The sequence below is a fragment of the Phyllobates terribilis genome, unplaced genomic scaffold, assembly GCF_046119375.1.
Source record: "Phyllobates terribilis strain yellow unplaced genomic scaffold, ASM4611937v1 Scaffold_7__3_contigs__length_470593459, whole genome shotgun sequence".
Classification (NCBI taxonomy): domain Eukaryota; kingdom Metazoa; phylum Chordata; class Amphibia; order Anura; family Dendrobatidae; genus Phyllobates; species Phyllobates terribilis.
In genome coordinates this window covers 391,950,355-391,977,029 of record NW_027362767.1, presented here as the reverse complement: position 1 = coordinate 391,977,029, position 26,675 = coordinate 391,950,355, and the positions used below count along the sequence as shown (strand labels likewise).

At 46.6% G+C, this 26,675-nt stretch overlaps 1 protein-coding gene across 1 annotated transcript in view; it reads left to right on the top strand.

Moving 5' to 3' along the window:
• The window catches only part of LOC141154963 (cytochrome P450 2G1-like), a 128,181-nt gene that overhangs the window by 83,612 nt on the left and 17,894 nt on the right, over window positions 1–26,675 (top strand). The window contains exons 7-8 of the mRNA XM_073641542.1: window positions 3,022–3,209; window positions 4,390–4,531. Of these exons, the coding sequence (XP_073497643.1) occupies window positions 3,022–3,209; window positions 4,390–4,531 (330 nt within the window). The remainder of the gene's footprint in view (window positions 1–3,021; window positions 3,210–4,389; window positions 4,532–26,675) is intronic.

The window sequence follows — 26,675 nt, the reverse complement described above, 5'->3', positions numbered from 1 at the left end:
AGAGGATGAAGAGGCCACGGATGCACAAGATGTGGCAGACGGTGGTTGGCCCGGCCGGCTAGGCCGCATTGTAGCACACTGAGCTTCCCACTGCAACTTAAGCTTCACATCCATGTGCCGGTTCATGCATGAAGTACTCAAACTATGTATTTTTTGACCTCTACTTAGCTTTTGCTGACAAATGTTACAGATAACACGAGTTGGGTCATCCTTATCGATCTGAAAAAATGCCCAGGCTATGCAAGGCTTAGCACCCATGCGACCTGAAGAGCCACCACAACTTGTGGTCAGAGGCATAGTTGTGTTTGAGGATGCAGTTGTTGACGTGCTTCCAGTACTACGTCTCTGTCCAGGAAGGCGCAACGTGACCTCATCGTCACTAGCATCCTTCTCCACCTCCTCTGCTGACCTCATCTCTTGGCTGACTGTGGGTTGACAGTAAGTGGGATCTCCAACCTCGTCATCATCACCCTGTGTGTTATCACACCCGTCGTCCTCAGAGCCAACCTCTTCCTGCCCTGACAAAAAACTAAAGTTGTCGCTCCAATCAGGTATTTGAGTCTCATCATCATCTTCCTCATTGTCTCCACCAACAGGAGTTACAATTTGGGAACGAGGGTCGACATTATGGTCAGAACCTTCTGCGTCTGGTCCTGGATCCGACTCATAAAGATTCTGGGCATCAGTGCAGATCATTTCCTCGTCTGGATTCACAGAAGCTCTGGAGCCGACCTCTGATTCCCAGGCTATAGTATGAGTAAACAGCTCTGCAGACTCAACCATCTGTTCTACCCCAGACTCAAATGGGCAGCTGGAGACTTGGGAGCTGTGAGGAAGCAAATGCGATTGGTGTGACACCTCTGAGGACTGGAGTATTTGTGATGTTGAAGTTGAGGTGGAGGAGAGCCCACTTAAAGGAGCACTTGATATCCGTTGAAGCACCTGCTGTTTTTGTGCCTCATCTGGAATTTGTAGCGATTGGCGTCGCCGCAAGAAAGGGATCTTATCACATTGTCCGCTAAAAGAAGTAGACATCTTAGTTTGGCTGGAAGATGGTCTTTCTTCTGCAGATGTTACTGTTGCTTTAACACCTACCCCACGGACACAACCTTTTTTTCCCTTCCCAAAACGCTTGTTCCCCTTTCCACCAGCAGCAGGACTTTTTCCTCTCATTTTGGTGGTTAACTAATTCACAACTCTGGAGTTGTTTGAACAAAAAACAATGGATGGGAACCGAGCAGAGCTGAGTGGTCAAACTGTGGTATTAGCCCAAAACTATTGGCTGGGTTAGATGCAGAAAAAAATTATATTGAATTTGCAACCTGGTGGAGGTTAGTATAGATGGACTAATAGAACAAGTCCCACACACTGCTACAAGCCGAAATACTTTTTCAGAACTAGATGCAGAAAAAAATTATATTGAATTTGCAACCTGGTGGAGGTTAGTATAGATGTACTAATAGAACAAGTCCCACACACTGCTACAAGCCGAAATATTTTTTCAGAGCTAGATGCAGAAAAAAATTATATTGAATTTGCAACCTGGTGGAGGTTAGTATAGATGGACTAATAGAACAAGTCCCACACACTGCTACAAGCCAAAATATTTTATCAGAGCTAGATGCAGAAAAAAATGATATTGAATTTGCAACCTGGTGGAGGTTAGTATTGATGGAATAATAGAACAGGTCACACACACCGCTACAAGCCGAAATATTTTTTCAGAGCTAGATGCTGAAAAAAATTATATTGAATTTGCAACCTGGTGAAGGTTAGTATAGATGGACTAATGGAATGATGCTATGCCCAAAAGGTTTTACTTCACTAGGTGCAGTAAAAAAAATTGTATTCTACACACAGGTGGTGTAGCTTGCATCACAGATAGGCTACTCCACTGACTAACACACACTGAAAGAGGCCAAAAAGGATTTGCTTTGCTAGATTTAGCCAAATGCTGTGAAAAAAACTTGCACAGCACTAAAACAGACCTGCCTGGCAAAAAGTGATAGGAACTGATGTAACCTAGCCCTCAAAAGGACTGCAAATACAATTAGTCTTTACTCCCAACCTATCTATTTAAGAGCACAGACCTGCCTGATAAAAGTGATAGGAAATGATGTAACCTAGCCCTGAAAAGGACTGCAATTACAATTAGTCTTTACTCCCATCCTATCTATTTAAGAGCACAGACCTGCCTGATAAAAGTCTTAGGAAATGATGTAACCTAGTCCTTAAAAGGACTGCAATCACAGCTATTCCCTACTCCCAAGCTATCTGTAAATTTGTCTGAAAATTGGCTTGAAATTAACAAAGTGTAGCGCACACAGCAACTGTGGTGCCGTCTAACACGCAGCTGCAGCAGTGAGAAAATGGTGGCGACGGGGAAAATGGCTGGGTCTTATAGGGCAAGGACATGTGACATACACTGCCAATGACACATGTCCTTGCTTGTGTGAAAAAAGGCAGTTCGCTCCGTGTGTGCGCTGCAGATAGGCTGACAGATTGCACCTCCCCACTGTAAATGCGGGAAAGAGAAAAAAAAATGGAGATCTTCATTATTTCTGCAGAGATCCATCCCCTGCCCCTCTCCCCACCCCGCTGTACACTCAAACTGCGTATTAACATTAATTTTCAGCATTACTGAGAAATAATCCAGTTATGATTTTCGTGCACGAACAGTTATCGAACATAACCTCGAACAGCCGAATTTTTTTCAAATTGTTCGTGTTCGCCAAACGGCTCGAACACCACTCAAAACAGCTCGAATTTGAGATTGGCGAACAGTTCGAGGCGAACAACGCTCATCTCTATCCACAAGGTTCCCAAATTTGGAGACCAGCATTGTAAATGGTAAATGACAGCTGAAGATATGGGTACAGATTTTATTTTAATTTGAAGGCAGACATTATATAGGATTATATTTCCTTTCTCTCTACATTATCACTATTTTTATACAAACCTACTCGTTGTTTACTTGCAGCTTAAACTTATTTTAGTTCCTTCCATACGTTATTCTCTTAGCTAAACTACATCAAGAAATAGACCATGCGATTGGTAACAGCCAGATTCCAAATATTGAGGACCGCAGCAAAATGCCATATATGGATGCTGTAATACATGAGATCCAGAGATTCTGTGATATTCTCCCGCTGAATGTTCCCCACGCAACAACAACAGATGTTACCTTCAAGGGATACACGATTCCTAAAGTAGGATAATCAGATAATGCATCATTAGTAACTAGTACTAATATTAGTTATCGGGGGGTAATGTTTCTTCTTGCGTGATTTCCACCTGGTGTATCAAGTCATATGGACCAGAAAAGGCTCCCCGGAGCTTGACTCCATATAGAAGAGTCCTACTACATCTAACAAACATAAACCAAATAAGAAGACAGTTCCCAGAATTATCAAACAACTAAAAAAGACCCTCCTACTATATTACAACAACTTTAGTTCATAAATATTAAAGAGTGAGGGCTTAGTATATCAAAGATAAGCCACACGTAACAGAGCAAGGGTTCTGGCCCTAATTCGGCCTTCAATTACCCTGCCTTTCCATGGAGGTTGGCATCCTTAAAAAGGGACATGGCGCCAAACTCACCATCGATTTACCCTTAATGACCATGTTGTGTCTTGCAAAAGTGACACCACTGTGATAAATAGAAATTCAAGAAACATATGTGACCAAGATCACAAATGAGATATCGTTAGACAATCCATTGTGGGAAATAATCCCATACACTTGTAATATATAACTTACTAGCCAAGCAACTGATAGCACCATTCAGAATGACAAAAAGACTCATTAGTGTCTGAGTCCAGTAATATTCTTTGGGGAATTGTAAATACGGATTGCACTTGCCCAATAGCCTTAGAAATTAAATAATATGTATTCACCCCAAACAATCTAAAAAATTTTGTTACAAGCACAATAATTCAGAGGTCAATAATACTAACAAACCTGAAAATAGAAGCTCATAGCTAATAGCCTATAAATGACAAATAGATGATGTTTAGGTAGCACTTATTTTGACTCTTTAGATGTACATTCCCAACTCCCTATGCATTTTCCCCTTCTTTTTTTGAGGGGTTCATCAGGGGATAGATATCAGAGAGACAATGATAGTGAAAGAATTTATTCACTATTGAAGTAAAGTTGTTCTAATATAGTAGGAGGGTATTTTTAGTTGTTTCATTCTAATATATCTAGCATGAAGCTAACACCGCAATCCTCCTTAAGAACATCATTCAGTCAAACAATGAGGTGGTATTATGATGTGTGGAGACCTTTTTCTTCTGTAAGACCTGGACAATTTGCCATTTTGAAGAAACCATCAATTCTGTTATGAATTTTTACCATTACAAATTTCATCCCTTATGATTTTAGGGCACAGATGTTTATCCATTGTTGTGTTCAGTTCTTCGAGACCCTACAAAACTTGCCTCCCCCACCAAGTTTGACCCTAACAATTTCCTAGACGACAAAGGATGTTTTAAGAAGAATGAGGCCTACATGCCATTCTCTACAGGTATTAATTGATTAACTTATGCCAGACTAATGAGTGATGGGATATTTGGTGAGTGATGGGATAGCTGTATGAGGGTGTTGGTGGTATTTCAAAATGTTACGTGGATCACGGACAGAGAAAGAAAAAAATTAATGTAAGTCTTAGATCTGTATAATGAATCTAATTAATTCAACTTAACATAGCATTCTTAAAGTTAATAACAATGTTTCATATAATGGCATTATTAAAGGGGTTATAGAAGATCAGAAAAACTTGTCTGATTTCTTACTAAAGGAAGCCACTTTTGTACATCAACTGTGGCTGATATTACAACTATCAGTAAAGAAGACCTGTCAAAAGGTCGACAATGAACAGTTTTTGCTTCTATTCTAATCCTTTTCTTCCCCTCAGTATTCCATCCTTTAGTTTTTTGTTAATCTGCCATATGGTTCCAGAGTTCTTTTATTTAGGTCTTGTTTTTTGTTCTTTGCCAGGGGAACAAGGCTCACAGCAAAACTCTGGCAAATCTTTGTCATGCAGTCCACCATATGGTTCCAGAGATATGGCCTTTTAATAAAGTGCTGATTTTTTATGGTCTTAACCAGAGGACCATGGGTCAAAGGATCCTCTGGGGCGTGCCTTTACCCTGCTCTGTATTACTGCCCTATGAGCCACACCCCCTTTGTAAAGACCATAAAACTTGGCACTGAATATAAATGCTTAATAAAGAATGGAGAAGCCATTCTCTGATTCATTCTGTCCATAGTTTGAGCAACATGAATCAGCTGACAGGTTCCCTTTAAAACAGTATAAACTGTTAAGGGCCCAATGGGGCAGTGTCTGATTACAGGGAAAACCAAACAGTGTCACACACCATTCCTCAGGCCCAAAGTGTTTTAAGTAATGCAATAATTTTTCAGATATGCACAACCAAAGTAAGTCATTGTAGAACGTAATGCGGGTTCATTATTGCATTTGCTCTTATTTTCTGTCTAGTTTTTCCTCTTTTTTGTTTGGACCCAATTCATCTTTTGAGTTTATTTTCAAGATTTTGAAGTCTATTTTCTACTTGCTCTTCTGTTTTATTTCTCTGTCCTCCATTTTACATGTGGTTTGCTGATTTTTGCAGCCGATCCATTTATTATGTGACTTTTTAAAAAGTCTTAAACTTGTGCAAGTTCTGTGCTACATTTGAAATAAGCCACAAAAATATTAAAATCTAAAAATTAAGACAATCTTTGAATTCAAGGATCTGCCTATGTCATTTCAAAGAAATTTGAACAAAAAACGTCAATGATTACCACATGACAAAAAGAGTAAAGGCACTTAAAAAAGATGCAAATGATGAATTGGGTCCTTAGTTAACCCTAGAATGTGTTACTTTTTTACTTTTTTTGCTATTTTCTCCAAAGTTACTTTAGTTAGAATTTCAAAACTCTAGGTATTCCTCGAGTATGTTGTTGTTGATAATATCCAGTTGTTCATATAATTTTATGTGATAGGCATTTTTGTATAACAATGCTTTTTTGGGGAAACCCCATATTGACAGAACCCGGGCCTTTTAGGCCCGTACTATGTTTATCTTGTACTCTTCAGTATTTGTGTCTCAAGTTACTGTGTAATTGTAGTCAGGGTTGCTGGGGAGGGGGGTGTATCTTGCCTGTGTGTTGAAAGACCTGTGATGATGCAATGGCCATGTGTTCTTTCCAGCGCAGGAACACGAATATGGGGCAACAACAGCGTTTTGAACAGATTTGGTAGCATAGTGCAAGTGTGTGCTGAGCTGGGAGATGTGGTAGCTGAGTGTTGGGGTTGTGGAGAGCTCAGAACAGGTCAGATCAGCGGCGCGCTTTTTTTTTTTTTTTCCGGTAGACGGTAACTTAAAGTCAGGAAAGCGCGGCCAGCCAATCAGAGAGAAGGAAGCATCCACACTGTCCAGACAAAAGGTCTTGTGCAATTGGCTGCTGAAATCAGCCCTATATAAAAACTGGCCATGTTCCCTCAGCGCCATTTTATGCAGGTCACTGAAGGGGATAGACGCTCCTGAGTGTGCTCGTGTGTAATGAGAGATATTAGCTAACTAGATGGGTGCTTGTGTGGAAGTCAGATAGAGTAGATAATTCCTGGCCTGTTGTACCTGTGCAATCGATGGTGCGGCACATTTTTTGCTTTCTGGTGCATGTACTGAGATTCATACAGAAAGAGACGGCCCATGCCATACAACAGTGTTGTGCACCGCTTGTATTGAGCTCCATGCATGAGTATACCTTCAATCTAGTTTTGCACTTGCTAATGCGATCAAGTAAGCAAGCGCAGCCCACCTTTTCATTTTGAGGAGTTGAAATTCTGCTCTATGCAGAGTCTGCAGAGCTTCTGATTGCAGAGCACGAAAACCTTTTTTTTTCTGTTGCTAATGTGATCGTGTAAGCTGTGTTAGCCCAGTTTTTCCTTTTTTGGCTGGATGAAATGCAGCTGTACGCACAGTAAAACAAATCTATTTTTTTGGTTGGCAGGCAGAGTCCACAAAAGTTTTTTTAGTGTGGCACTGGTGATCCTGTCTGCTAAAAGCCAGATACTATTTTAGTCGTATTGAACTTCACCTGGTTTCAGAGTAAAAAAATACATTTTTCTCTTGCTAGGCACAGTCCAAAAAATATTTTTTCGTGTGACAAACGTGATATACTGTGCTATAAGCCAGCTACTATGTCAGTGGCAGTCAAATTCAGCTGTATGCACAGTCAAACAAATATATATTTTTTTGGTTGGCAGGCAGAGTCCACAAAAGTTTTGCTTCTGTCACAAACGTGATCCAGTCTGCTAAAAGCCAGATACTATTTTAGTGGCATTGAACTTCAGCTGGTTTCAGAGTAAAAAAATACATTTTTTCTCTTGCTAGGCACAGTACAAAAAATATTTTTTCATGTGACAAATGTGATACACTGTGCTATAAGCCAGCTACTACGTCAGTGGTCAAATTTAGCTGTAGGCAGAGCTTATGCAGAGTAACAAAAAAAAATATTTTTTGCTCTGAGTAACGTGATACAGCTGGCTAGATCTGAGTTTGAAATATTTTAGAGCATATATTCTATGTCATACTGGGCTCATCCACAGTAAAAAAAAAATAAAAAATCTTCTGTTCCTAATGTGATACAGCAGGGGACATCTCAGTTTGAAAATGATCGTATCATATCTTTTATGATATACAGGCCTCATCCACAGTAAAAATATACTTTCTTCTGTTACTAATGACGCGCCCCCTGGGCCGTTGGGCACTCGGCAGCCGGGCCTCTGGTTGCCGGTATAAGGGATATCACAGTGGCTGGCCCGGTCCGTGACCCGGGGCGGTCAGTCAAAAGGGGAATTATTAGGGGATTTGTTGTGACGCCACACGTGGTGTCTGGTGAGGATCACCAGCGCTGCGACAGTCCTCTGGGGCAGCTGATAGGGCAGCTAGAGATGGAACGACTCCCCACAGGTGGAGCAGGCCTCATGGCAGTGTAGAGAAAATGGAGGAGGTGCGCTGGGCGTTGTAGTGCAGGGAGGGAAATGGTACCGGCGAAATGAAGGAGCGGAGGCAGTTCAGTGCAGTCATCCGAGTTTACTCACAGTTCTGTTCAAGTTCCTCAAGTGCACAGTACTGGTGCAAGCCTCCGCCGCGTCACACTGCGTTCACCGACCAGGGGTTCAGTCCTTCCTCAGGCAGCTCGGGTGTACCTGGCAGAACCCCACTTTCCTATGTTCCTTCCTAGACCGACTTCACGCTGGGTCTTTACTCCCTCCTGCCCTGTGCTTCTCACTGTGAATCCTTTTCGGGTGCTGCGAGGTCCCCCCTGTCCGTCACAGTTGCTCAGACCTGCTCGACGTTACTTGGATCGAAGTGAGAGTTTGGCTTCTGGCTATAAAAGTCAGCGATATGCCTTGTTGATAAGGGCCAGAAAGAGCAGGTGCTCCAGTGGATGGCAAGCTCTGCTACATGTGCCCTCTCCTGTTCTTCCTCTACCTCAATATCACATGCAGTACAATCCACAGAGGTGGTACCCCAATTGCCCATACTTCCCTCCGCGTCACAACAGTCCAACTTCCCAACTGACTTTAGCAAACCACAGATGGGCAAGTCTGTAGAACTGTTCACCCATTCTATAGCATGGGCATCAGAAGTGTACTCCAAACAGTCACAGAGTCAAGAGGAGGAAAGCATCTGCACTGATGCCCCAATTTTTTTTAGCTTGGATTTGGGGTAGGACGGAATAGGGTCCGAGCAGGTTCCTGACACTCGTCACCAGACGTTAACCGCAGGGGGAGGGAGGTGATCCCTGAGGCTGATGCGGACTGTACTGTGCTGTCAGGGCAACAAGAGGAGAAGGGTCAATGCGAGGGCGGGGAATGGGATAACACATTGAATGATGACGAGGTTGAAGATCCTACTTGGTGTGAACCCAGAGTCACGCAGTCGAGTAACTCATCTGAGGAGGTAGAGGAGTAAAACGAGGAGGTTATATTTCAATGAATGGAGCTGACACGGAGTGATGCAAGAATGAGGAGCACTGCAACCTTAGCCACAACTGTGGCTGTGACCAGCAGTGGTCACGGGTCTGCAGCTCGCAGGGGTGGCAAGGGTTGCCTAGCATGGACTTTTTTTTGTCACTGCAAAGGATGAGCCAACTCACGTTATCTGTAAACTTTGCGATAAAAATCTCAGTAGATTCAAAAACTGCAATAATTTGACTACTACATGCATGAACGTTCACATGCTCAAACAACATGCGTTATGCTGGGAATCTCACCGCTCTGAAATTCTTCTTCCTCCTCTGAAAACCGCTTCTTCCTCCTCTGTTACCATACCAAGTATTGTCATGCAGGCCTCCCAACACAGAAACTCCGGTTCTTTACCCGCTCCAGTCAGGCTGAGTGAGAGCCCGTCAGCTGTAACAGAAGCGGACACGCCTGCTATGTTTGTTTCACCAAGCAAACTGCATATTTCTCGATCCACCGTAACATCTGCGCCTGCACCTCACTCACGGTCCAGCTGTTTGTTGCCCAGTCGCCATTACTTCTCTAAGAAAACTGTTCCTGCGCTACACCAGCATGTCGCAGACAACATCACCCATTCCTTGTCTAAATCTACGTCTGCCAGTGTGCATTTCACCACAGACACCTGGACGAGTAAGCATGGCCAACGGCGTTACATCTCGCTGACTGGGCACTGGGTGACTCTGGTGGCTGTGGGGGCAGGCGGGGAAGGGGCTGCTCCCCAAATCTTGGAATCCCCATGGCTTGTAGAAGAAACCTCTGTATTTCCCACTTCCTCCACTGCTTCTGCGTCCTCCACCTCCTCTAGGGCCTCCACCTGCGCACTCAACCTCTGCCTTAACGAGACACGCATTCCAAGGGTGCAGAGCAAATCCACACCACCTCCGTACTGCGCAGTCAGGGCTCATCGCAATCAGGCAGTCTTAAAATTAATATGCCTTGGAGATCGCAGTCATGCAAGTGAAGAGTTGTGGGCAGCTCTCCAGGCTCAGTTTGAGCAATGGCTGTCGCCGCTTAACTTAGAGCCAGGGAAGGTTGTGTGCGATAACGGTACAAACCTGTTAGCAGCCCTGGGCCGAGGCTAGCTCACACACGTGCCTTGCATTGCTCACATCCTCAACCTGGTGGTACAGCGATTTCTCCGCCACTATCCTGGCCTGGATGAGCTGCTTCACAAAGTAAGGAAGCTGTGTGTTCACTTCCGCCGTTCGCACGTCTCATGTCATTGACTTGCATCGATACAGAGGTCTTTTGTCCATGTCAGTTAACAGGTTGATCAGCGATGTGCCGATGCAATATAATTCCACTCTGCACATGTTATAGTATGGATGTGGGGCATATTACATTTATGGAGTGGGAAAAGATTAAGGACCTTTGCACCCTTCTGCACAGTTTTGAAATGGCTATTAAACCGGTTCTGACTAACTATGCCGTCATCAGCATCACTATTTCGCTCATGTACATGCTGGAGCAGACTTTGAATAACCTGCGGCAGGAGGTGATGGTCCCAAAAGAAGAGGAGGATGCAGAAGGGATGAGAATGTCTCAAAGTTCCAGACTCTTGTCACACAGGCGGATACCAAGTGACGTTGGATTCCTGCGATCGAGGGGGTTTGGTGATACCAGGCAAACTGAAGATGCAAGAGCCGAGGAAGTAATGGAGGAGGAGGAGGTGATGGGTGAGCAGCTGTCAGAGGATAAAGGGGATAATCATCCCCTCTCGGTTGAACGTGGTTGGCAGAAGGGGACGGAGGAAACAAGTATCAGTACTACGCAGCCCACAATACAGCCTGGCTTTGGACCTCCTGGAAGAGCCCGACATATGAGTACCTTCTTGATGCACTATCTGCTATAGTTAGGATTCAAAATAATGCTGACTACTGGGTTGCCACTCTGTTAGATCCATGTTATAAGAGTCAATTTTGCCAGATGCTTCCCGCCCTGGAATTTTATGGATTATGGTACAGTTTTACAGTTTTTACAATTTTTATTTTCTTTTTGCGTCCCCTAATTGGCTACATACAGTGATTTTTTTCTTACAATTAGCATCATATAGTAATTCTGACCTACTTCTTATAGTAATGTCTCCATCTTGTAGTACTTTCCCCATCTTGTAGTACTGTGCCGGTCCCGGTCCCCAACTTGTAGTACTGTGCCCATCCCGATCCTCATCTTGTAGTACAGTGCCCATCCTGGTCCCCATCTTGTAGTATTGTGCCCATTCTGGTCCCCATCTTGTAGTACTGTGCCCATCCTGGTCCCCATCTTGTAGTACTGTGCCCATTCCGATCCACATCTTGTAGTACTGTGCCCATCCCGGTCCCCATTTTGTAGTACTGTGCCCATCCCGGTCCCCATCTTGTAGTAAAGTGCCCATCCCGGTCCCCATCTTGTAGTAATCTGCCCATCCTGGTCCCCATCTTGTAGTGCTGTGCCCATCCCGGTCCCCATCTTGTAGTAATGTGCTCATCCCTGTCCCCATTTTGTAGTACTGTGCCCATCCCGGTCCCCATCTTGTAGTAAAGTGCCCATCCCGGTCCCCATCTTGTAGTAATCTGCCCATCCTGGTCCCCATCTTGTAGTGCTGTGCCCATCCCGGTCCCCATCTTGTAGTAATGAAGCCATCCCGGTCCCCATCATGTAGTAATGTGCTCATCCCTGTCCCCATCTTGTAGTACTGTGCCCATCCCAGTTCCCATCTTCTAGTATTGTGCCCATCTCGGTCCCCATCTTGTAGTACTGTGCCCATCCCGGTCACCATCTTGTAGTAATGTGCCCATCCCGGTCCCCATCTTGTAGTAATCTGCCCCTCCCGGTCCCCATCTTGTAGTGCTGTGCCCATCCCGGTCACCATCTTGTAGTAATGAGGCCATCCCGGTCCCCATCTTGTAATAATGTGCTCATTCCTGTCCCCATCTTGCTGTACTCTGCCATTCCCGGTCCCCATCTTGTAGTACTATGCCAATCCCGGTCCCCATTTTGTAGTACTGTGCCCATCCCGGTCCCCATCTTCTACTACTGTGCCCATCTCAGTCCCCATCTTGTAGTACTGTGCCCATCCCGGTCCCCATCTTGTAGTATTGTGCCCATCTCGGTCCCCATCTTGTAGTATTGTGCCCATCTCGGTCCCCATCTTGTAGTATTGTGCCCATCCCGGTCCCCATCTTGTAGTATTGTGCCCATCCCGGTCCCCATCTTGAAGTACTGTGCCCATCCCGGTCCCCATCTCCTAGTACTGTGCCCTTCCCGGTCCCCATCTTCTAGTAATGTGGTCATCCCGGTCCCCATCTTGTAGTTATGTGACCATCCAAATCCCCATCTTGTAGTAATGTGCCCATCCAGGTCCCCATCTTGTAGTACTGTGCCCATCCCGGTCCCCATCTTGTAGTAATGTGCTCATCCTGGTCCCCATCTTGTAGTAATATGCTCATCTCCCATCTTGTAGAAATGTGCCCATCCAGGTTCCTAACTTGTACAACATTCAACTAAAAAAAAATCACTGACATCAGGGGCCCTCCGGACTAGGACACAATCATTACGGGGGCTCCAGTGCCTGTGGGCCGCATTAAGCAGCCTCAGGGGCCACATGCGGCCCTCGGGCCACATTTTTGAGACCCCTGATCTAGAGCTTAATATGAATATCATCAGGGAAGATTTGAACCCTTTTATATTTTGGTCTTCAAAAATAGATGAATGGCCTGAGCTCGCCTGTCACGCCTTGGAGGTTTTATCATACCCGGCAGCCAGTGTTCTCTCAGAACATGTCTTCAGTGCTGCTGGTGTCTTGATGGATTAGCGCAGCCGGCTGTCCCATGAAAGTGGAGACCGCCTAACTTTCATCAAGATGAACAAGTCATGGATCTCCAAGGACTTTAGCACCCCAATTGCAGACTGTACAGAGTAGGCGATGTTGTCATTTTTAGTGTGCTGCATTGATCTTGCGGAATTGCAGTTTGCAATATGGCTTCTGTGCCTGCTCTTGCTGCTGCTGCATGTTTTAGACTCTAATTTTCGGAAATGTGAAGAATCCTGATTGGGTCTCCATCCATTGAGTTTGCTGTAGTGGGAAAGGTTTGGGTCTCCGTTAAACTACTTGTAGTCTGATTAAATTGATGCCACTTCGGTGGTGTTAGGCCCTCATTTAGGGAAATGTGATCACTCCTGGTTAGGAGTGGAAGAGGTATGGGTCTTATTTACACTATTTCTACTGTATTGAAATTGATTACACATTGCTAGTGTCTGCCACTCATTTTTGGAAATGTGGAGAATCCAGATTGGGTCTCCATCTATTGTGTTGGCTGTAGTGGAAGAGGTTTTGGTCTCCTTTGCAATAGTTATACTGTAGTGAAATTGATGCCACTTGGGTGGTGTTAGGCCCTCATTTAGGGAGAGACGCCTCTCCATTACTAACCTGGGCTTGATGTCAGCTGGCATTATAAGCTGACATCAACCCCAGCCCTATTACCCCACTGCCACCGCTACAGGGCAGTGGGAAGAGCGAGGCTAAGTGCCAGAATTGGCGCATCCTATGGATGCGCCATTTCTGGGGTGGCTGACGGCTGGTGTTTCTAGCCTGGGAGGGGGCCAATATTCATGGCACCCTTCCTGGGCTATTAATATCAGCCCCCAGCTGTCTGCCTAGCGTTTGCTATCTATTAAAATAGGGGGGACCCCACGTCATTTTTTTTGGGTCCCCCATTTTAATAGCTAGTAAGGGCTAGGTATTCAGCTGGGGGCTGATATTAGTAGCCTGGGAAGCTCCGTGGTTATTACCCCCTTCCCAGGCTTCAAACATCTGCCCCAGCTGTCTGCTTAACCTCCGCTAGAGACTAAAATTACGGAGAACCCCACGCCAATTTTTTTTTAATAAATCCTTTATTTTAACACTAAATGACAAGTACAGTAATCAAAACTATCACTGTACTTATTATATATGTGACTGACATGTTTCTATCTATCTAATCTATGTATGATGCTCTATTCTTTCTGTTCTAAATTATCGGGTACTGATATATGCTGCTGATGAATTGCTGGCCGGCTTTTTTAAAGAGACAAAAACACTATTATTTTTTTTAATAAATCCTTTATTTTAACACTAAATGACAAGTACAGTAATCAAAACTATCACTTTACTTATTATATATGTGACTGACATGTTTCTATCTATCTAATCTATGTGTGATGCTCTATTCTTTCTGTTCTAAATTGTCGGGTACCAGTGTATGCCGCTGATGAATTGCCGGCCGGCTTTTTTAAAGAGATGGATGCATGAAAATCGGAGGGCACTAGTGTGTTCCAATTGCCCTGCTATGTTTTTCATGCACCCTCCTATATACCCTGCCTGTCTGCCTATATATTCTGCCTGCCTGATGTTTAATTGATCACCGTTCCCATCGATTTGGGCAATTTTTGACCTTCTGCATACCGCCGGGGGGGACCGCCAGAAAAATGTTCGAGTTTCCCATACACTTACATTGGGCTCGTTGCTCGGGTCGAGCACCCGAGTATTCCAATGTGCTCGACCCGAGCTTCGAGCACCCGAGCATTTTAGTGCTCGCTCATCACTAGTCTCCATATATTGGGTTTGGCTGTAGTGGAAGAGGTTTCTGTCTCCATTAAACTACTTCTACTCTGGTGAAATCAATGCCACTTTGATGGTGTCTGCCACTAATTTTTGAAAATTTAGAGTATCCTGATTGGGTCTCCATTGGGTTTGGCTGTAGTGGAAGAGTTGTCAGTCACCATTATACTAGTTCTACTCTAGTGAAATTAAGTCTTTGGTGCAGATATTTTTGTCACAGGGGTACACAAGATAGAATCAAAATTGGTTTTCTTAGTACCGTGGTATATAAAGCAGGCTATATTTCATCTTTTAATTATTCGGTGCTGATATTGTTCTCCATACAGGGTTACACATTAGTAATGAAAGAGCACTAAATATGATCATCTTAGTGGTTTAGCAATTTCTCAAAACCTACCCAGAACTGCCAAAGCTGTTTGCGAAAGTACAACGCATGTGTTCCCATTTGAGAAAGTCAGTTATTGCTTCCGCCACCCTGGCAGTGCTTCAGCATCATTTGCAGCTTCCAGCTCACTGACTGTTGTGCGATGTCACCACATGTGGGAAATCAATGTTGCAGATGTTGGGAAGGATTTGTGAGAAGCAGAGGGCAGTTGTTGAGTACCAGCTTCAACACGCCCATCGGCATTCAGGTCAGCCTCCGCACATAAGAGCTAATGAGTGGGCATGGATGTCTGTGCCATCCTCGAAAACTTTGAGAACTCCACCAAGATGGTGAGTTGTGATGACGCCTTAACTAGTGTCTCCATCCTGCTTCTCTGTCTACTGAAATGCTTGCTGCTCACAGTTAAAGAGGAGGCATTGCAGGCAGAGCAAAGAACTATGCAGCCAAGCCTCATCTCATCTCAATGCGGATTGGGTGATAATGAGAAGGAGGAGGATGTGGAGGAGAACATGCACAGACATCCTCTTGGGGAAGACAGGGAAGTCTTGCCTGTCTTGGAAGTCTTGATGCCCCTCTTTCAGTCTGTGGGAAAGCTGTATGAGTTTCGCTTAATGACCTTCAGTGGCCTAAACGTGGCTTTGTTTATGCACGTTATTTCTCAAAACGCATTGCAGATCAGGCCATTGTCCAACTCTGTAGCTAAGCACCAACGAGAAGTGTGAACTGATGTTGGAAGGACTGCCATTGCTTATGCAAGAAGATGCATTAGAGGACTTCCTGGGAGAAATGACAGCTGGAGTAGATAGGGTTTCCCAAGTACTTTCACCGAGCTAAAGAATATAGCTGTGGTAAAATACAACGCTCACCTACAAGCTGTGGACTGGCTCCGTACCGTCCCTAGCCGCATTCACTTGTCCACGTGTTTGTGGCTAGGCGTTCCTTCCCAGTCAGTGCACTTGGGATGGGGTAAGGGTAATATTCTGGCACCCATGTTTGTGGAAGGCGGGGATGACACTGGGAGAAATAGTGGCGGCTGGGGACCGAGTATGGAGATCCGGCCGCTGCCATGAGGTTGTGAAAAGCTTCCGCCTACATGAGCCTAAAAGGCAACATTTTAAGTGCAAGCAGCTGTCCAGAAATGTGGCAGTTTAGTATTGCGGCCTGTGGGTTGGTGGCTGGCTGCATACTTGCGCTTGCATTCCAAGTAACAGAAAACTAAAGAGACGGATGACCTCATCATCATCACGACCTGCAAGGTTTGCGTTATGAACTCTCGTGATGGAGAAGCCAGGGCCCACCGGAGGATTCTCCGTTTCTCTGGTGGGCCCGTCCAACCCTGCTGAAAAGCAGCACTGGCAAAAAAAAGTCTGTGGGAAGGTTCCCTGACACTTTGTGGCTGATTTTTCAATGTGGACTGGCTCCGTATCGTCCCTGGCCACATGCACTTGTCCACGTGTTTGTGGTTAGGAGGTGCTTCCCAGTAGGTGCACTGGGGAGGGCACGGGTAATGTTCTGGGACACAGGCTCTTCTCCATCTACACCTTAGGCCTGGGACAGCTCATCATCTCACGGCTTTCAGTATCACCTTTATGCTGATAACACACATATCTACCTCTCTAGTCCTGATATCACCTCTTTACTAACCAGAATCCCACAATATGTGTCCTGCATTTAATCTTTCTTCTCTGCTAGATTTGTAAAACTTAACATGGATAAAACGGAATGCATCATCTTTCCATCATCTCATTCACCCCCCCTCCCCCTACTGAATTATCCATCAAAGTGAATGGCTGCCCACTCTGCCAAGTCCGGCAAGCTTGACTCTGATCGGTCCTTGAAATGTCAGATTCAAGCCCTTTCCACTTGCTGCTGACTCCAACTCCAAAGTATCTTGGTGATCCGCACATTCCTCAACCATGCATCTAGAAAAACACCAGTGCACGCCCTTGTAAAGGGGAAGACCAGGGTGTAAGTACTTTCAGAACAAGGGATCAGGAACTGCATTTAATCTTTCTTCTCTGCTAGATTTGTAAAACTTAACATGGATAAAACGGAATGCATCATCTTTCCATCATCTCATTCACCCCCCCCCCTCCCCCTACTGAATTATCCATCAAAGTGAATGGCTGCCCACTCTGCCAAGTCCGGCAAGCTTGACTCTGATCGGTCCTTGAAATGTCAGATTCAAGCCCTTTCCACTTGCTGCTGACTCCAACTCCAAAGTATCTTGGTGATCCGCACATTCCTCAACCATGCATCTAGAAAAACACCAGTGCACGCCCTTGTAAAGGGGAAGACCAGGGTGTAAGTACTTTCAGAACAAGGGATCAGGAACTGCCGGGGCCGTGCCTCTGGTTGCAGGGGGAAGACAGACTGCGAGCACAGGAGTCAGGTGACCGGGAAACTGGGGGCGTGTCCAGAGCGAGAGCTCAGGAGTAAGGTGACCGGGAAGCTGGGGGCATGTCTAGGAAGAGGGAGAAAAAGGAGGTTTGCATGGGAAAGCAGGCAGTTGACAGTTGGTGTCAAGCACAACTAGAGGGAGAAGAGATGCAGGGTCCATGGAGCCGAGCAAGTGAGGTGCAGTGTTATGTACTAGGGGCTCAGCGGGTCAAACTGGAGACCGCCCGCTACCGCCTGAAGACGGAGCATTGTTTAGGCAGGGAAGCCAGAAGAAAACAACAACAGCATCAACTGGCAACAGCCTTGCGGGGAACAAGAGTCAGCTAAGTGTAAAACTGCCGATTACAACCGTTTCGACTCTGCTACATCTAGCCAAACTGTGGAGTGTCAGTTATAGCCTGTTACCTGCTATTTCCCTTGTTGTCCCCATATTTCCCCTGTTACTCCCTGTGTGGAGATTGACCCTGTTACAATAAATCCCCCGTGGTTATTAACCCTGAACTGGCTGCACTGTGTTTCTGTGTCACTGCATCTAAAGTACCTGTGTCACATTTAGCGTAGTCGGCAGAATGCAGTCTTTAGACACAGACACTGCAGATCAGTCCATCCTGGGAGCCCCTAGATCTATCTTGCCGCTGGGGGCGATGCTCAGCAATCTCACAAAGTTCACTGGGGACAATATGATGCTGTGGAACTGGGTTGAGAGAGTTAGGAGTATGTTACGTATGCATCCTGTTAGAACTCTCCTGTTAGTTTTTTTCTATTTTGGTCACGTGACCTGCTGCCTATTTATTCCAGCTCCGCCCTTCTGGCTTTGCTGGACTTCAGTGTTATTTGACTCTCTATCTGGCCAGGTGCTTTTGTACATATCTCTGTAGTTCGTTTGGTCCTTAGGACCTCTAAGTACTTTTTGTCTGTTTGTCTTTTTTGCTCCACTACAACATCTGCTAGGAGGTGTCCAATTTTTCCCCAGTCCTTAGTTCTTTTAGGGACCCCTCCCTTTATTCTATAGGTCTGCGTTCAGACTAGCTGAGGACGAAGGCGGGTCTGTTCACAAGGAACAGGTCGCCCGCTGCAACATAGGGAATCAGCTTAGTCTTATTGTAGGGACAGATTCCTTTTCTTTCCTTAGTTCTTGTAGCAGATCATAACAGTAATTCCAGCCCAAACTAAACTTGGAAAGAAATCCTGGGATCAGTATGGTGTCTGTTCAAGAGTTAGCTCAACGCCTGCAGGGATTGTCTCTAGAGGTGGCCGATCTCCAGCAACACGTGAGTAGCTGTCCTGGAGCGCATTTTGTGGAACGAAAGGTAGGACTGCCTGATATTTTTGATTGCCCGTCAGGCTAGGTGGGCACTTTGTTTTTCTCGGTTTAATTTTTCTGTTACTTACCTCCCTGGTACCTAGAATGTTAAAACCGGTGCTTTATCTCGCTGTTTTTCTCCCATGGTTTCTACCGAGGAGGAGGAGAGCATTTTACAGGAAGGAGTTGTGGTAGCAGCATTGGACTCCGTTTTGGAAGATGGGATTCTGAAAGCCCAGGAGGATGCCCCATCTAACACTCCCCATGGGAGGTTGTTTGTGCCTAGAACCTTTAGGAAAGATTTGTTTGTGGAATATCATGAGTCTCGGTTGGCAGGTCATCCAGGAATTTCTGAGACTAAGAGACTTATAAGTCACAGTTTTTGGTGGCCTGGGTGGCAGAAGGAAGTCATCAAGTGGGTGCGTCAATGTACGGTGTGTGCTAGGTCAAAGGCTTCGCATACCCCTGCTGCGGGGTTGCTTTGCCCTCTGGAGGTTCCTAGTGCGCCTTGGACGCATGTGGCAATGGATTTTATTACTGACCTTCCTGTGTCCGAGGGTTTCACTGTCATCTGGGTGGTCGTGGACCATTTTAGCAAGATGTGTCATTTGGTTCCTTTCATTAAACTACCCTGCGCTAAGACACTCGCTAAGGCATTTGTTAATCAAAATTGTCAGACTCCATGGCATTCCCACCGACATTGTTTCTGATAGGGGACCTCAGTTTGTGGCTCGCTTTTGGCGTGCTTTTAGTGACAGGTTGGGAGTCCATTTGTCATTTTCATCTGGGTATCATCCTGAGTCTAATGGACAGACAGAAAGAAAGAACCAGGATGTTGAACAGTTTTTGCGTTGTTTTGTGGCAGACAATCAAGAGGGGTGGTCTGAGTTTCTGCCACTAGCTGAATTTGCTCTTAACAACCATACATCCTCTTCTGCTGGGTGTTCTCCTTTTTTTTGGTGTACTGGGAGACATCCGTCGTTTGGTTCGTTCTCCAAATTGGTGTCGGCTGTGCCGGAGGAGGAGAATTTTTCCGGTGATTTGGAGAGAGTTTGGACTGACGTACATTGTAACCTTCAAGAGGCTAACAAAAAGTCCAAGATGTAATTTAACAGGAAACGTAAAGACGTTTTGTTTACGGTGGGTGACATGGTTTGGTTGTCTTCAAAGAATCTGCGGTTGAGGATTCCCTCTAAAAAATTGGGTCCGAAGTTTGTTGGGCCATTTAAGGTGCTTCAGGTGGTTAATCAGTCTGCTGTTAGGTTGGAGGTCCCCACCTCCTTTGAGATTAATCCTGTGTTTCATGTTTCCTTGTTGAAAAAGGCTGATGTATCGGATAGGGATTCTACTGTCACAGTTCCTCCGGTGGTGGAAGACGGCGAATATGAAATTTCTTGTATTCTGAATTCCAGAAGACATAGAGGGAGATTGCAGTATCTCATCGCTTGGAAAGGTTTCGGTCCCGAGGATAACTCCTGGGTAGGGGCGGATGATGTCTCTGCCCCTAGACCTGTCAGAGCGTTCCACAGGAGGTTCCCTGATAGGCCTGGGCCTGGAGGATCCTCATAGAAGATGGGGTACTGTTAGAACTCTCCTGCTAGTTTTTTTCTAGTTTGGTCACGTGACCTGCTGCCTATTTATTCCAGCTCCGCCCTTCTGGCTTTGCTGGACTTCAGTGCTATTTGACTCTCTATCTAGCCAGGTGCTTTTGTACGTATCTCTCTAGTTCGTTTGGTCCTTTGGACCTCTAAGTACTTTTTGTCTGTTTGTCTTTTTGCTCCGCTACAACATCTGCTAGGAGGTGTCCAATTTTGTCCCAGTCCTTAGTTCTTTTAGGGACCCCTCCCTTTATTCTATAGGTCTGCGTTCAGACTTGCTGAGGACGAAGGCGGATCTGTTCACAAGGAACAGGACGCCCGCTGTAACGTAGGGAATCAGCTTAGTCTCATTGTAGGGACAGATTCCCTTTCTTTCCTTAGTTCTTGTAGCTGATCATAACATATCCGATGACCCCAGCTATGCAAGCCGAATTAGCCTTACTGTCCCTGGACGTCAAGGCCCGGCACTCCGTGATGTACCCCTCTCCCCATGACCGGGATACTGTAGAAAAAGTGGTGTGGATATTGGAGGAGATGCATGGGGATCCTACCAATGTAGGAGAGCTGAGGATACGGCTGTTTCACCAAGTGCAGCAGGAGGGGGAGACTGTGACGCAGTTTGTTAGTGCATTACAGATGGTGCATGCCTATATCACTAGAAAATATGATATGGGGAATTTGGGAATGGGCCCCCATGACGTGATCTTAAGGGACCAATTTGTGGTTGGCCTCAGGGATGTGCAGCTGAAGCAGGCCTTGCAGGAGTGCCTGCACTCTCACCCACGTATGACTTTTCTAGAAGTGGGGGCGGAGGCACGTGTGAGAGAGCAGGAGATGGGGGTGACGGCCCTGGCGGGGATGGTCCGGAGTAACGAGATACCCACCCCGCCTGAAGCTGAACCTGAATGGGCTTGAGAGATGCGAAAGAAGATACAGGAAATGCGGGGTGAATGACCCAGTCTCAATAAGACCCCTGCACCGACACCAGAGATATCTGGATCGATTGCCCCAGTTAGGGAAAGAATTGAATTCAGGCCCCACCCTGCAGGAGAGTTCCGTAGAGGAGTGAGGCAGCCCTACACAGACAGAGACATGACCTGCTGGAAGTGCGGAGGTGCAGGACATTACTCCGGGGGCTGTGCTACACGAGGGCGGCCCCTGTCGCAGCAGCCTTTAAACTAATGGGATCTGTGTTTGGGGGACATAGCACAGAGCCTGAGGAAGGGGAAAGAAAAAGAGGAAGTCCCAAGGACCTTGTTTCCACCAGCTCGACTGTCTGGGCCGAAATAAGCGGTTGGGCTGTTCACTGCCTGATTGACACTGGATCCCAGGTGACTACAATGACAAAAGCCTACTTTCAACTGCGATTTCCAGAGATAGCGCAGCCTGAATGGGGACCAGTAATTAGACTCACGGCAGCTAATTAATTACCCATCCCGGTCACAGGGGTGGTATGGATGAAGATCTGAGTGTGTGGAAAAGATGTGGGAAAAAAGGGGTCGTCTTGGTCGCAGTGGGAACCGGAAGTGGACCCCCGGTGACCCTCGGAATGAATGTGCTGAAAGAGATCGGGCAAATCCTGATTACTGAGCTGAAGGAGATTCCTCTAGACCGGTGGGACCCACGAGACCCCCAAAGGAGGGTTTTTCAACAAATAATCTGAGCCTCCCAGGCTCAGGAGACGTCGAGTGAAGGGAAGGTCCCGGGGAAAATAATAGTACCAGCAGCTACGGCGCTCACCTTACCGCCAGCACAAACCGTACTCAATTACCCGCACGGGCCTGCACACCTCTTGAGGGAGTCGAAGTTCAGATAGAACCAACATCGATGCACAAAATACCCTTCTGACTTCTGGTGGCTCGGACACTGGCCACCGTCCAGGGTGGCAATGTTATAGTGCGGTGCGTTAATCTGGGCGAAGGAGATCTCACACTCCATCCCAGAGTGGAAATCGCCCAGATTCTGGGAATGCCAGAGAAGTTGGTGTGACCTAATGTGGTACAGCTGTCCGCTGTACGAGGAGACCCCTGGACTCTGGCAGTCACCGTGCCGCCGGAATCCTACTGTGCTAGTGCGAAGGGAGGACAGAGAATCCTAGAACAAATGCGGGCTGAATTGACGGGACTTTCACCTCGACAGGTGCAGCAGGTTGAGGAGGTACTGGAGCGGTACCAGGAAGTCTTTCCTCGCCATGAGGATGATTTTGGTTGCACCGAAGCCATTACCCACGAAATTCCCATGGGGTGCAATGCCCCAGTTCGGGAGAGATACCGGGAGATACCTCCCCAGATGTATAAAGAGGTTAAGGAGATGCTAGCCCTTATGTTACAGAATGGTGGGATACGGGAGAGTCAGAGTCCGTGGGCAGCCCCGATTATCCTGGTCTGGAAGAAAGATGGGACCCTGCGGTTCTGTGTGGACTATAGACAACTGAATGCCTGTACAGTATGAGACTCTTACCCAATACCCAGAATCAAAGAGTCCCTGTTGGACTCAGGAAGGCAAGATACTTCATCTCCTTGGATCTGGCCAGCGGGTATTGGCAAGTGCCCGTGGTCAAACATGACCGTGCGAAGACGGCGTTCATATTACCCATGGGGCTGTTCAAGTTCAATCGGATGCCCTTCGGCCTGACTAATGCCCCCGGGACATTCCAGCGTCTAATGGAGAGGTGCCTGGGCGATTTGAACATCGAGGCAACACTGATTTATCTTGACGACATAATTGTCTATGCCGCCACCTTCGAGGAGTACCTCCAGCGACTGGAGCAAGTACTGAGTCGCCTACAGAGTCATGGCCTAAAGGTGAAGCCCCAGAAGTGCCACCTGTTCTGCATACAGATCGAATATCTCAGTCATACTGTGTCCGGTGAAGGAGTCAGGCCCACCTGGGAAAACGTGGCCGCCGTACAGGAGTGGCCTACCGCGAAGACAGTGAAGGACGTTCGGGCCTTCCTGGGACTTGCCGGGTAATACAGAAGATTCGTGAAGAACTTCACCTGCTTAGCCAACCCATTACTGGAGTTACTTAAGGGTGTCCCAGTGGGCTCCAAGAATCGGGCGATTCGGTGGTGAAGCAGCCAGGAAGAGGCCTTCCGTGCTCTAAAAATGGCCTGACCGAGGCCCCAATACTTGCCTATGCGGATTTCTCCCAACCATTCATACTCCACACTTATGGGAGACTACATGGTCTGGGAGCCGTGTTATCCCAAGTACAGGAGGAGAAAGAGCGCGTGAATGCTTATGCCAGTCGCTCCCTTCACGACTCTGAGAGGAACCTAGATAATTATAGCTCTTTCAAATTAGAGTTGCTGGCTCTGGTTTGGGCAATAACCAAAAAGTTCACAGAGTATTTGTCCGGGTCTGAAGTACTGGTGATAACAGATAAAAACCCGCTGGCTCACCTGGAGAATGCGAAATTGGGGGCCCTGGAGCTGCGGTGGGTGGCCCGCATGGCCAGATACCAGTGTAAGATCGCCTACTGGTCTAAGGCAGTGAATACTCAGGCCGACGCCCTCTCCAGAGTGACATATGAATGGCCTCAACATGACAGCGATGAAGATTTGGAGGCGGATGAGGTCCATAGCTTCTGAAGTTTCGTGGGACCGCTGGTCGCGGCGCAGGGACAGATCGGAGAGATGTCAGAAGAACAAGTGCTAGGGCAGCCAAGAGATGACTGGGTCTGACTTCAACAGACTGACAGAGAAGTTGCCCAATTACATCAATGGGTGGCTTTGAGACAGGTCCCCCGTCGAGAGGAGAGGAGTACCCTGTCCCAGGGGGCGCTGAAAATGCTAAGACAATGGAAGAGACTTTGTTTGCGAGATGGGCTGCTGTACCGATGGGTACAGCTACTGCGAGAGTTCGGGATCACCTGGCAGGTGGTGATCCCAGAGAAGTTGGTCGGAGTAGTGGCTAAGGAGGCTCATGAATGAGGGTCTCACTTCTGACCAGAGAAGACATTTCAGTGGTTGCAGTGGTTGGTGTATCACCCCCAACTGAAAGCAACAATAGAAGAAACTTGTCAAAGATGTGAGCTGGTTAAGCCCCCAGAGCAGCGGGTCCCAACACAAACCATTGTGACTTATGCCCCCTTGGAGGTGCTGATGATCGATTATTTGACTGTTGGACCGATGCATCTCGGGTTTGAACATTGCCTGGTAATGACAGACCACTTCATAAAGTTTGCGGTGGTGACTCCGACCAGAGACCAGACCGCCGAATCAGCTGTGCAGGCCATCTGCCGATACTTCATTCAGGTGTACGGCTGTCCAAAGAGGATCCATTCCGATCAAGGCACCTGCTTCCAGGGTCGGGTGATGGAAGAGCTGCACCTGTTGTACAGGATTGAGAAGTCACGGACTACTCCTTACCACCCTCAAGAAATCTGGCCTGTGAACGCTTTAATTGGACACTGATCCAAATACTCCGCACGTTGGAGGAAGATCGAAGGTACGATGGTCTGAGTTTATGGTCGAGCTGGTGTGGGTCTACAACAACCGAGTGAATAGTATGACGGGGTTCACTCCTTATACCTTACTGTTCGGGTGAAAGGGTCGGGAGATTACCGAGTTAGAGCTGGACCCCGAGGAGGACTACCCACGGACGGGGATGTCTTCTTGGGTCTGGGAACACCGGCATCGACTGCAGACCCTCCGACGGTTGGTACAACAAAAGTTTCGGGATCTCAAACATCATGAGACATTGCCTTTTCGAGGGACAGCTCTGAGGCCCGGGGAGCGGGTGTTGGTTCGAGACATGCGGCCCCGGGGCAAATTGAGTAGGCGGTGAGAACAGACCCCAAACCGAGTGAAGCGCCTGTGTATGAAGTTCAACCCGAGAAGGCTGAAGGAGCCCCTACCAGAGTGGTTCATCATAGTATGCTACCGCCCTGTCTGTCTAAAGATGATGAGGATGAAGAAGGATCACCTGCTTCTAGAGAGGGTCCTGTCACAGTTGCCCCAAGCCACGATGTGGATGAAGAAGAATTGTTGATTCTACCTCCGAGCCCCAGCACTCTATTACCTGCTGTCCCCATGCGGCGGGGGAACACCATCGGTTGAAGCCACCAGGCAGGCGGAGATTGGGAATCTGAGTGACCCTGCAGCCCCGGTCAAACAGAGTTACGCCGGTCAGAACGGACAACAGCAGGAGTGCCTCCTCACCGTTACGAACAAGATCAATTTATATGGCAACGTATCGTCCAGGAGGTCCAAGAATGTGAACGTTTGGTGAAGGAACTCTCGCCCGTGGAATGGCGAGTTAAAGGAGAGCGGGAGAATGCGACACAGGTACTTTACACTGTGTTCCAAATTATTATGCAAATAATATTTTCTCAGATTTTCCCAAATTACCTATATGAATTGCAGTCATTGTAATTTTCCAGTCAAATAACTATTAGAGTACAATTGACAAGTTTTGGACAAACTGCCTATGATAACAGTATATTTTTAAAAAAATAAAAAACTCAAACAGTACTCAAAATGCATGTTCCAAATTATTATGCACAGCAGAGTTTTCAACCTTTTCATTTTAATAAAGAACAAAAAAATGGTCATTTTTGAAATTATAAGTATTAGCAGGTTATTACAAACTGAAATCAAACAGTTTTCAACTCAAAACTTTATTCTAGGTGATGTTACATTTGCACATAGGACCCCTTGTTCGAAAGGAGCTTCTGAACTCTCTCGTCCATTGAATTTGTCAGGTTTTGGATGGTTTCTGCTTTAATTGTTTTGCATGAGGACAGAATACCCTCCCAGAGCTGTTGCTTAGATGTGAACTGCCTTCCGCCATCATAAACACTCCTTTTGATGATGCTCCAGAGGTTCTCAATGGGTTTGAGGTCAGGGGAGCATGGGTGCCACACCATAAGTTTGTCCCCTTTTATGCCCATAGCAGCCAGAGATGCAGATGTGTTATGTGCAGCATGAGACGGGGCATTATCATGCATGAAATGATCTCGATGATCCAGATGGATGGAGTGAAGGATGGCTGGTTGATGGACACCACATGCAAACACGGCTACGGCGCCAACAAGGAAGAGGTGGAGTAATGTTTTGGGCTGGAATCATGGGGAGAGAGATTGTCGGCCCTTTTAGGATCCCTGAAGGGGTAAAGATGAACTCCGTAATGTATGGTCAGTTTCTCAAACAGCCCTTCCTTCTATGGTTCAAGAAGAACCGTGCATTCTGCAGCAAGATCATTTTCATGCATGATAATGCCCCGTCTCATGCTGCACATAACACATCTGCATCTCTGGCTGCTATGGGCATAAAAGGGGACAAACTTATGGTGTGGCACCCATGCTTCCCTGACCTCAACCCCATTGAGAACCTCTGGAGCATCATCAAAAGGAGTGTCTATGAT